This window comes from Salmo salar, chromosome 15 (genome assembly GCF_965601325.2).
Source record: "Salmo salar chromosome 15, fSalSal1, whole genome shotgun sequence".
NCBI classification, from domain to species: Eukaryota; Metazoa; Chordata; class Actinopteri; order Salmoniformes; family Salmonidae; genus Salmo; species Salmo salar.
This window is the reverse complement of record NC_138305.1, coordinates 79,426,384-79,438,573: the sequence shown is the minus strand read 5'-3', so window position 1 is coordinate 79,438,573 and position 12,190 is coordinate 79,426,384. Positions and strand designations below refer to the sequence as shown.

Here is a 12,190-nt window from a genome sequence, read left to right as displayed (position 1 = left end):
GCCCTGGAGGGGGCAGTAGAGGCGTCGGAGTGGAGCAGTCACATCGCAGTGGAGCGCCCTCTGCCCCAGATAACCCTGCTGAGGGACTACCAGCCGCTGGAGCGTTATGACGACTACGAGGAGGACAGCCTGGGAGAGCTGCGGGCCCAGAGCACCCTCACCCAGACCTTTGGTATACATACACCTGTACTAACACCTACATAAGGCTGTCGTAACACCTATACAAGCAACTTATAAGCAGTTCCTAAACAGCTTGTTTGCACCGATGATGAATTTGGTTATTTTTTAAGATTACTCCAAGTCCTTTTCTCAATATTTATCTACGTTTACAGTACCAGTCAAAAGTTTGGACACACCTACTCATTCAAGGGTTTTTCTTAATTTTTACTATTTTCTACATTGTAGAATAATAGTGAAGACATCAAAACTATGAAATGACACATATGGAATCATGTAGTAACCAAAATATATTTTAGATTTTAGGTTCTTCAAAGTAGCCACCCTTTGCCTTTGACAGATTTGCACACTCTTGGCATTCTCTCAACCAGCTTCATGAGGAATGCTTTTCCAACAGTCTTGAATGAGTTCCCACATATGCTGAGCACTTGTTGGCTGCTTTTCCTTCACTCTGCGGTCCAACTCATCCCAAACCTTCTCAATTGGGTTGAGGTCAGGTGATTGTGGAGGCCAGGTCATCTGATGCAGCACTCCATCACTCTCCTTCTTGGTCAAACAGCCTGGAGGTGTGTTTTGGGTCATTGTCCTGTTGAAAAACAAATGATAGTCCAACTAATCAGATGGGATGGCGTATAGCTGCAGAATGCTGTGGTATCCATGCTGGTTGAGTGTGCCTTGAATTGTAAATAAATCACAGACAGTGTCACCAGCAAAGGACCCCCACACATCACACCTCCTTCATGCTTCACGGTGGGAACCACACATTGCGGAGATTGTCCGTTCACCTACTCTGTGTCTCACAAAGACATGGCGGTTGGAACCAAAAATCTCAAATTTGGACTCATCAGACCAAAGGACAGGTTTCCACTGGTCTAATGTCCATTGCTCGTGTTTCTTGGCCCAAGCATGTCTCTTCTTATTATTGATGTCCTTTAGTAGTGTTTTATTTTGCAGCAATTCGACCGCGATGAAATGATTCACACAGTCTCCTCTGAACAGTTGATGTTGAGATGTGTCTGTTACTTGAACTCTGTGAAGCATTTATTTTGGCTGTAATTATTGAGGCTGGTAACTCTAATGAACTTATCCTCTTCCTTTCCTGTGGCGGTCCTAATGATAGACAGTTTCATCATAGCGTGTGATGGTTTTTGCAACTGCACTTGAAGAAATATTAAAGGGGTAGGCGTCCCGTCCACGGGACAGTTGTAAATCATGCAGCTCCGTGTGTCACGACTGCAGATTTTAGAGAAACAACAAATGTCGGTACATATAAGTGTCTTGTATCGGCTGAAAGCTTAAATGCCTTTTAATATAATTGCACTGTCCAATTTACAGTAGCTATTACTGTGAAAACATGCCATGCTATTGTTTGAGGAGAGCTCCTAACAACAAAACACTTTTTTCACAGCGATAGGTTTGATAAATTCACCTCTGAAGGTGAAATGTGGACTTACATTCTGAAATCTTGCTCTGATTTATCATCCAAGGGGTCCCAGAGATAACATGAAATGTCATTTTGTTAGATAAAATCCTTTTTCATATCCTAAAAATGTCCATATAGCATGCACGATCTATTTTGTATTTCCACTCATTCAATTTGCAAAGAAAGGAATCTGTGAAAATCTAACCCTAAACGTTATTTCAACCAGTCAAATTATGTTCGTATTTATTCCTCAGAGATCCTAGAACGTAACCAGAACATTACCACTATATCATTAGGAGTGTAATGTATCCTATAGGACGCCAAATTTGGTCAGAGAGCGATGCCTTCATGGCGCACAGATGACACGGGCGGACTTCACTTGATTTGTCAAATCAGCACCAATCAGGGTCAAACAAAGCTAGCTAGATAGCCAATGAGCTGGGCTTTACAGGAGGAAATCCCGTATCTGTCACACAATTGTGCTGCTATCCTTGTGCAATAGCAAGCCTTTTCCTTTTGGACATAAATGGCAAGAATATGGAGACTTATGAAGATATGAAAACTGGATGTTTTGCAAATGTTGAACTTACAATATCGCTACTAATACTGGAAAGCTAAATCAAAGTCCAAGTATACAGATTTGACGATATTCTTGCAGAAAAATGTAATGTTAATGTAAATGCGTCCTTCACGATTTGCCCAAATGTACCTGGGGAACTTTACACTAATGAACTTTGAAACTTTACACTTTTTTGGTTACTACTTGATTCCATGTGTGTTATTTCATAGTTTTGATGTCTTCACTAAGGAATCTGCTACTGCTACTGTATATATTTTTTACTTCTTCTTCTTCTCCTCTTCTTCCACCTCCCCAGTGTGTCTAAACAACACGTTTGGTTACGACTGCAGCCTGACGTGTGAAGACTGTTCCAACGGTGGCGTGTGTGACATGGAGGAGGGCCACTGTGACTGTCCTGATGGGTGGACAGGTGTTGTCTGCAACCAGAGTGAGTGAAGCCATGCAGAGAAAACAAAACATCAAAACATCAACAGGGTTTAAACCCTCAAAGTCACAGGTGATGCTGATTACCTGAGAATGTATTTACTAGGAACTAAACGAAAGCAAACCAATATAAACATGGAGGGGACTGCAAAATATTTCCTTTGCAAAACATTTTGCTACAGTTTGCAATGGTGTACACTCACTCTGTTGTGTTACTAGTCATCTAACTTCTAACCAAATGTTTCTCTATCTATTGCTGGGTGAAGCTATAAAAGTGGCCTACCTTATGTTTAAATGCAATTTCACATTCTGTCAGACATAATCATCCTACAGAAAATTCCGTATTTTGATGATGTATCTACTGTATATAGCTTTGTTGAGAGAAATAACGCCCTACCTCTGTCTCTGCTTCTCTAACCCTCTCTCACCCTCTCTCTCCTTCCCTTTGCCCAGCTTGTCCAGAGGGCACCTTTGGCAGGAACTGCTCCTTCAGCTGTAAGTGTAAGAATGGTGCCACCTGTGACCCTGTGAACGGGCACTGCCGCTGCCCGCCTGGCATCAGCGGGGACATGTGCCAGGATGGTGAGTTGGCACAGATTCATGTTATCATGCAGCACTGGATCAAAATGGCATTGCTTTCTCTCAAAAATGTACAATTTATTTAGCTTACAATTGAACCAATGGAATTGTCCTAAAAGTGCACATCTTAATATTGGTGCACATTATAATATGTTGTACTTTCTACTCTTGCTTCTGTGTCTCTGTGCTCTGTAGGCTGTCCTAAGGGCCTGTATGGGAAACTTTGCAATAAGAAGTGTAACTGTGCCAATAACGGGCGCTGCCATCGTACCTATGGAGCCTGCCTGTGTGATCCCGGGCTCTACGGGCGCTTCTGTCATCTAAGTGAGTGGCATGATGTCTCGTTGCCTCTCTACCTGTAGTTTCTTTCCTTCTATTTCCTTTATGTCCGTGGTTCCCAAACACATTTCACCCCCTTCTGTCATAGGGGAACATCCCACGCTATTTCTATGGGCACAAGCACTGTCCATGACTGTTCTCACCCCTTTTGTTGGAGGAGAGAACATTTTGCAGGTTTATATCTTATTTCCTGCAATTCTATATATGTTTTGCTATGGTGTGGATAGTTTTTTTTGTTGCCATTTTAAAGAAAATCTCCTGCAATTATATGCATATTGATATGGGGTGGAGAGAACATTTTGTAGTTTTAAAGATCATTTCCTGCAATTCTATACATTTTGCCATGTCTTATATGTGTTCATGTGACACTGTATCTGAGTGGCTCAAACATTAGAACATTTTCTCCCTGAATGTCAAAACCAATGGGCAAAAACACCTAGCTAAAAAACAATAACTGACCTCGGCTAGTTGATCTGGACATTTCTGACAAGTTATAAATAGCTCTCTAAGGTCTGCAATGACTGACATGACAAAAGGACAACTGATGATGCACTACCCAATTTAGAAATGTCACCTTGTGCATTCTACTATTACAACTTTCAAGAGTAAGTTGAAAGTCGGACTGAGTTCCTTAAAAACCCAGCGTGCCCCACAGTTTGGGAACCACTGCTTTATGTCATTCTTTCACTCCCTGTAGCCATTTCTCTGACTGCCAGGACCAGTGATTACCTCAAGGAAGGACTCATTCCTGGTACATCTGGATCTTACTGTGAACTGGGGCTGTTCGGCCAGTAGAATTGCTGATCTAGGATCAGGTCCCCTCTGTTGTGATCAATATGATCAAAAAAGGCAAAACTGATCCTAAATCAGAACACCAACTCTAAGATGCTTTATATGATTTGATTTATTAGGATCCCCATTATCCGACGTCAATGGTGAGCGATAGTTAGCCTTCCCTGTAGCTCAGTTGGTAGAGCATGGTGTTTGCAACGCCAGGGTTGTGGGTTTGATTCCCACAGGGGGCCAGCACAGAAAAAAAATTATGAAATGTATGCATTCACTACTGTAAGTTGTTCTGGATAAGAATGTCTGCTAAATGACTAAAATGAAAAAAATAAAATGAGATAGTCTTACTGGGGTCCAACACATAACGGAAAATACATTACAGACAAAAGACATTACAATTTACATACATTTAAAAACATGAACATGTTGTGTGTGTGTGTGTGTGTGTGTGTGTGTGTGCATCTATCAGTTACACATACATGTCAGTACATACACACAACAAGTAGGTCACATGGGGGAGAGGCGTTGTGTCGTGAGGTGTTGCTTTATTTTTATTTTTTTAAACCAGGTTTGCTGTTCACTTGCGCTATATGAAATGGAGTTCCATGCACTCATGGACCTGTATAATACTGTTAGTTTCCTTGAATTTGTTCTGGACCTGGGGACGGTGAAAAGACCACTGGTGGCATGTCTGGTGGGGTAAGTGTGTATGTTAATGCTGTGTGTAAGTTGACTATGCAAACAATTTGGACAAACATACATTTTTCTTAAGAAAACAAGAAGTGATTGTCAGTCTTTCCTCAACTCTTAGCCAAGAGAGACTGACATGCATAGTATTAATATTAGCCTTCTGATTACAATGAAGAGCAAGACGTGCTCATATTGTCCATATGACTGGACAATAATCAAGATAAGAAAAAAAAACATATTTATGAATAAGGGCCTCAGACCTCTCTTCCCCTGCACTACAATGTAAACAGTTGGGCAGTGTGTACCCTATCAAGCCTGCAGTCCTGTTTAACGCTTGGTGTGCCGTCTCTCCCCAGCGTGTCCTAAGTGGGCGTACGGCCCTGGCTGTTCGGAGGAGTGCCAGTGTGTCCAACAGAACACCCTAGAGTGCCACCGCAACCATGGCTCCTGTGTCTGTAAACCAGGCTACCAGGGCAAGAACTGCCAGGAGGGTCAGTGGTCCAGAAGATGTTCTGCACACACACACGAGCGTACCCAGACACACGCATGCACATGCACACATACACGTATGTGCACGCGCACACATAAACACACACACGCATTCACATATACATATACCTATGTACATGCACGCACAGACACACAAGCAAACAAAACACACATACGTCAAGGAAAGGTTCTATCTGGCTTGATCTCGGTCCAGGAAACGGGCCCTAAATGTGTAACCAGTACCTTTAACCGGCTTTTGCTCCTCTCCTCTAGAGTGTAATAGAGGATACTATGGCCTGGCCTGCAAGAGGACATGTCAGTGTCCATCTGGGGTACCCTGTGATCATGTGACAGGGGAGTGTCTGAGCCAGTGCCCACCTGGCTTCCATGGGGACAACTGTGACCTAGGTGGGTACAGTGCATGGCATGCCAACCCAGACCAATGCAGAATAGTACTTTGTTGTCCATGTATTGGGAACAGAAATGTGTATTTCTTGTTTCTAACTCCCTCAGGCGAGACAACATAAAAAGCTTGCAGACATGCACACAGACACACACACGCACTCACTCACACATGCACACATGCACAGTATGGCATCTAAGTCTATTACACTCATTCTCTGTCATGGCTAGATTCCAAAGCGACTGGTTTCATGTTTGTTTTTGATAGTTTTCTCATGGTGTTTCTCATGGACTCAGTTTTTCATACACACAGTAGTTGCAGCTGTTTATGAGTTTGTCTTCTTTTAGATGTGGTACTCAACACTGGTCATCTGTTTTCCCCTCTCATGCGGTTTGTGCTGAGCAGTAACACAATAATCAACAAGAGACGGATGGGGTGTCTCCAACTCTGGTCCTGGAGAGCTACTGGCCTGGGTGTGCAGGGTTTGGTTCTAACCCAATTCCAACAGACCTGCTAAACCTAGGGCCCTATAAAATCTGTGTTCCGTACAGAATCACGGAATCCAGACAATAAAACTAAATTCAACAATATTCAAAAATGTATTCAAATCAACAAGTAGAAAATCAACTAAATGTATTGAACTTATTTGAAAATGCATGAATTTGCCCAAGTTATTATTAAGAAAAGATCAAAATGCATCAGTGATTTGTATTTTCCTGCAACTTTCTGAAACGGCACGTGTGTGTGTGTGTGTGTGTGTGTGTGTGTGTGTGTGTGTGTGTGTGTGTGTGTGTGTGTGTGTGTGTGTGTGTGTGTGTGTGTGTGTGTGTGTGTGTGTGTGTGTGTGTGTTGCACATATGTGTAGCCGTTAGCGATGATGCTAATGATAACCTTCTTCTGGTAGAGATGGAAAGGCTCTCCCAAAAACCTTCTCCATTAAATGTTAACTACAAAGTAACCTATACCTACCTGGTATATCATCATTATTTGCATCATTCCAGTGGCCATTTGTTTTGCAAACTCTGCAATCACATGAGAACTACAGAGACATTGCTAACCAAACAAAGGTATCTTGCTGGTGCGCACTCGCATTTCTTCTATTTTTCTAAGACCTCAAAAGTGGTTTCTTGATGTGGTTTAAAGCTCCAATGCAGCCGTTTTTATCTCCATATCAAATCATTTTGGGGTAACAATTAAGTACCTTGTTGTGAGATTCTTAGCGAAGGGCACATGAAAGTGGTTGTGGAGATGCACTTACTGCATAAGTGTGTTCCTATATTGTTGTTTTGTGTCTGCGTGTGTATGTAGCTATGCATGCGTATATGTCTATATGTGTCCGTTTATGTGTGTCGGTCAATAACAGACAGAAACAACCAGAATAGTTTAATTGAAACACCAAGCTGGCGATGAGTTTCTTGTCATCTGGAAGTCATTAAGCGATCAGGGCCTTGCATCTCCAATCAATTAGAAATATCGGGGAGCGAGGGGAATCGTCCTGGCCTACCTCCTCTAATTTCCCTCCTCTGTTTATCTGCATCTCTCTTAATGGTATGTTTTTCAACCTTTCCCCTCCATTTTAATTTGGATACTCTGGGCACTCTGGAGGGGAAGGATACCCTCAATCTGTAAATGAGTACAGGGTCTCAGAGAAAGTCGCCGTAGGGTATGGCTACTGTTTGACGGGCTCGTAACCAATTGTGCTATTCTGACAGAGTTTACAGAGTTCAAGTAACAGACACATCTCAACATCAACTGTTCAGAGGAGACTGCGTGAATCAGGCCTTCATGGTTGAATTGCTGCAAAGAAACCACTTCTAAAGGACACCAATAATAAGAAGAGACTTGCTTGGGCCAAAACACACGAGCAAAAGACGCCAGGCTGTGTAAGGGCTATTTGACCAAGAAGGAGAGTGATGGAGTGCTGCATCAGATGACCTGGCCTCCACAATCACCCGACCTTAACCCAATTGCGATGGTTTGAGATGAGTTGGACCACAGAGTAAAGGAAAAGAAGCCAACAAGTGCTCAGCATATGTAGGAACTCCTTCAAGACTGTTGGAAAAGCATTCCAGATGATGCTAGTTGAGAGAATGCCAAGAGTGTGTAAAGCTGTCATCAAGGCAAAGGGTGGCACAACTAAAATATATTTTGATTTGTTTAACACTTTTTTGGTTACTACATACATACCACATTACTACTTCCATATGTGTTTTTTCATAGTGTCGATGTCTTCACTATTATACTACAATGTAGAAAATAGTACAAATAAAGAAAAACCCTTGAATGAGTAGGTGTGTCCAAATGTTTGACTGGTGCTGTATATCTCCATCGCTTTCTCTCTTTCTTTCTCTCACTCTCTCTATGTACACCCCCATCACTCTCTATCCCTCCCTCTCCCTGGCATTTATCGATTCAATACATTTTACTGGAGCGTGCACATCCCTGGTTTCCCATGTAAATCAACATTAGTAGATGGGGAATTGCTGGACATTCTGTGCTAGATACAGTGCCTTGCAAAAGTATTCAACCCCCTTGGCGTTTTTCCTATTTTGTTGCATTACAACCTGTAATTTAATTTCATGTAATGGACATACACGAAATTGTCCAAATTGGTGAAGTGAAATTTAAAAAATAACTTGTTTCAAAAAAATTAAAATGGAAAGTGGTGCATGCATATGTATTCACCCCCTTTGCTATGAAGCCCCTAAATAAGATCTGGTGCAACCAATTACCTTCAGAAGTCACATAATTAGTTAAATAAAGTCCACCTGTGTGCAATCTAAGTGTCACATGATCTGTCACATGATCTCAGTATATATACACACCTGTTCTGAAAGGCCCCAGAGTCTGCAACACCACTAAGCAAGGGGCACCACCAAGCAAGCGGCACTATGAAGACCAAGGAGCTCTCCAAACAGGTCAGGGACAAAGTTGTGGAGAACTACAGATCAGGGTTGGGTTATAAAAAAATATCCGAAACTTTGAACATCATTATATAAAAATGGAAAGAATATGGCACCACAACAAACCTGCCAAGAGAGGGCCACCCACCAAAACTCACAGACAAGGAGGGCATTAATCAGAGAGGCAACAAAGAGACCAAAGATAACCCTGAAGGAGCTGCAAAGCTCCACAGCGGAGATTGGAGTATCTTTCCAGAAGACCGCTTTAAGCCGTACACTCCACAGAGCTGGGCTTTACGGAAGAGTGGCCAGAAGGAAATAAGCAAACATGTTTGGTGTTCGCCAAAAGGCATGTGGGAGACTCCCCAAACATATGGAAGAAGGTACTCTCGTCAGATGAGACGCAAATTGAGCTTTTTGGCCATCAAGGAAAACGCTATGTCTGGCACAAACGCAACACCTCTCATCACGCGAGAACACCATCCCCAGCATGGTGGCGGCAGCATCATGCTGTGGGGATGTTTTTTTATCGGCAGGGACTGGGAAACTGGTCAGAATTGAAGGAATGATGGATGGTGCTAAATACAGGGAAATTCATAAGGGAAACCTGTTTCAGTCTTCCAGAGATTTGAGACTGGGACGGAGATTCACCTTCCAGCAGGACAATGACCCTCAGCATACTGCTAAAGCAACACTCGAGTGGTTTAAGGGGAAACTTTTAAATGTCTTGGAATGGCCTAGTCAAAGCCCAGACCTCAATCCAATTGAGAATCTGTGGTATGACTTAAAGATTGCTGTACACCAGTGGAACTCATCCAACCTGAAGGAGCTGGAGCAGTTTTTCCTTGAAGAATGGGCAAAAATCTCAGTGGCTAGATGTGCCAAGTTTATAGAGACATACCTCAAGAGACTTGCAGCTGTAATTGCTGCAAAAGGTGGCTCTACAAAGTATTGACTTTGGGGGGGGTGAATAGTTATGCATGGAGAAGTTTCTTTTTTTTGTCATATTTCTTGTTTGTTTCACAATAAAAAATATTTAGCATCTTCAAAGTGGTATGCATGTTGTGTAAATCAAATGATACAAACCCCCCCAAAAATCGATTTTAATTCCAAGTTGTAAGGCAACAAAATAGGAAAAATGCCAAGGGGAGTGATTTCTTTCGCAAGCCACTCTAGATCCACCATTCACATGCCACGGGGGATATCAGACAAACTTGACACAGGAAAAGCATATGCTATTCAACACCCATCCATAGATATTTCCTACATATTAATCTAATCAAACATATTCATCCGAATTCAGTTCAATTGAGGGTAGCCAAACAGTTGTGTAAACATAAAATAGTATAGTGTGTTTTTCGTCTGTATATCATCATACTATCTTTCAATAAATCATAAATGTGTGTGTCCTCTTTCACAGACTGTCCAGAGGGTCACTACGGGGCTGGATGTAACCAATCGTGCCACTGCTCTGGCTCCCCATGTGACAACATGACAGGACAATGTCACTGTCTTGCGGGGATGAAGGGACAGCACTGTGAAACTGGTAAGGATGGGGGCCAACATGCTATTAGGGCGTGTCGTATAGGGCCATGGGGGAAGAGGAACTCGGGTGGAGGGTGCAAGGGGTTCCAATCAATAAATTAAAAATATTTTTTCTTTTTTCTTTACGTGTACTGCACAAACATCAGGAAGGAAAAGGCCGGACTCTCTATCATAAAAACATGAGATTGTATTATCTACTTAAAATTAAAATCATGACGTTTAGGCCGTCAATGCCATGGCCTTCAACAGACGCTAGGAAAATATCCAAAGACATTTGTCTGGCACTAGGTAGGTAGAATATTAACTGTACAAAAAATAAAGCTGTCACTGAATAAAAAAACTCAACCTCCCAAGACGTTTGAAAAAGAAGGAAAACTGTAGGTAGAGGAACCAGTCCTCCTAGAACCAGAGCCCATCCTCTTCTGGCTGGCCGGGCATAATGACAAATCCCATAGGAATATCCTCCTGGCATACTGGCATGGGAAAATCTCTGGGCCGCAGTATCGGCCACAGTCTGTCCTCTTTAAAAGCTCTCTTCAATTCAACATGGGCTGGGCTGGCCAGAGCAGTACGTGTGTTATATTCAACAATGTGATGGCACACATCTCTCTCCAACTGCTAACCATAGTAAAACAACCCAGAAAACATGTTGTGATTGCATCTTTAATGTGTTTCCATTCTGGTCCGTTTGAAATTCTCTTGGACATTGTTGGGAATACGAGCTCCTTGGAAGAGGTGATGGAATTGAGCCTGGCAGTTTTAGAGAAGGGAGAGTACTTAAAGGCCCAGTGCAGTCAAAAACGTAGTTTCCCTGTGTTTTATATATATTTCCGCGCTATGAAGTTGGAATAATACTGTGACATTTTGAAAATTATAATACCCTTTTAGTGTAAGAGCTGTTTGAAAATACTGCCTTCAATTTCAGCCCGTTTTGGTGGGAGGGAGTTTTGGCCTTCCATGGTGACATCACCCTGCGGTACATTCCAATAAGAAAGAGTTCCAAACCTCTCTGCCAATTACAGCTAATTTTCTGTTTTTCTCTCCCCACTCAAACCACTCCGAGACAGTCCGAGCAAAATTCTTGATTGAAAAATTGCTTTTTCCTATTTGGGACACAGCACTTTATGAAATTAGATTTTCAAAGAAGCCATATGAGAATCAGTACCCTGTTCATTCTTTAGTCATGGAACACTGGTTAGAATAATAATGCCCCATATGAAGAGTAGAACATTTCATTCACAAGGACATCTTTGGAGTCTTTTTTTCTCTAACTTTCTTGGTCTCTGTCCCTCTCTCTCCTCTCATGTCTGTTAGAGTGTGAGGAGGGTCGTTGGGGTCTGGGCTGTTCAGGCTTCTGTCCCCACTGTCAGAACAGGGGAGTGTGTGACAAACACAATGGAGTGTGCTGCTGTCAACCTGGATACATGGGCACCCTGTGTCAGAGCGGTGAGAGAGACACCCGCACACACACACACACACACACACACACACACACTAGTCACCACTCCTCAGACTAAGTATAATTGACCATACTATCTCTCTTTCGTAGCCTGCCCGGTGGGTAGATTTGGCCTGGGTTGTCAGCTACGTTGTCTGTGTGATAACGGTGGGCGCTGCCACCCGGTGACAGGCAACTGTGCCTGTCCTGTAGGATGGACTGGACCTAGCTGCAGCAGAGGTAAGTAAGGATGATTGATTGTGTGACCCACAACCCTCACTGGAGTGCTTTATGGTCTGCCCTACCACGTAGATCTGGGTTCAAATGCAATTCTGTTTGAAATCTTGGCTTAATTCCCTGGCTCAACGGAACCAATAGAAGAGTCACAAAATTGCAAAACCTCGCCCATCTTGCG

The 12,190-nt window shown here is 42.7% G+C and overlaps 1 protein-coding gene across 1 annotated transcript in view; it reads left to right on the top strand.

Moving 5' to 3' along the window:
* LOC106572132 (uncharacterized) overlaps positions 1-12,190 on the top strand; it is an 84,298-nt gene that overhangs the window by 39,506 nt on the left and 32,602 nt on the right. The window contains exons 9-17 of the mRNA XM_082961499.1: positions 2-172; positions 2,476-2,607; positions 3,057-3,185; positions 3,378-3,506; positions 5,354-5,488; positions 5,760-5,894; positions 10,213-10,338; positions 11,652-11,783; positions 11,887-12,015. Of these exons, the coding sequence (XP_082817625.1) occupies positions 2-172; positions 2,476-2,607; positions 3,057-3,185; positions 3,378-3,506; positions 5,354-5,488; positions 5,760-5,894; positions 10,213-10,338; positions 11,652-11,783; positions 11,887-12,015 (1,218 nt within the window). The remainder of the gene's footprint in view (position 1; positions 173-2,475; positions 2,608-3,056; positions 3,186-3,377; positions 3,507-5,353; positions 5,489-5,759; positions 5,895-10,212; positions 10,339-11,651; positions 11,784-11,886; positions 12,016-12,190) is intronic.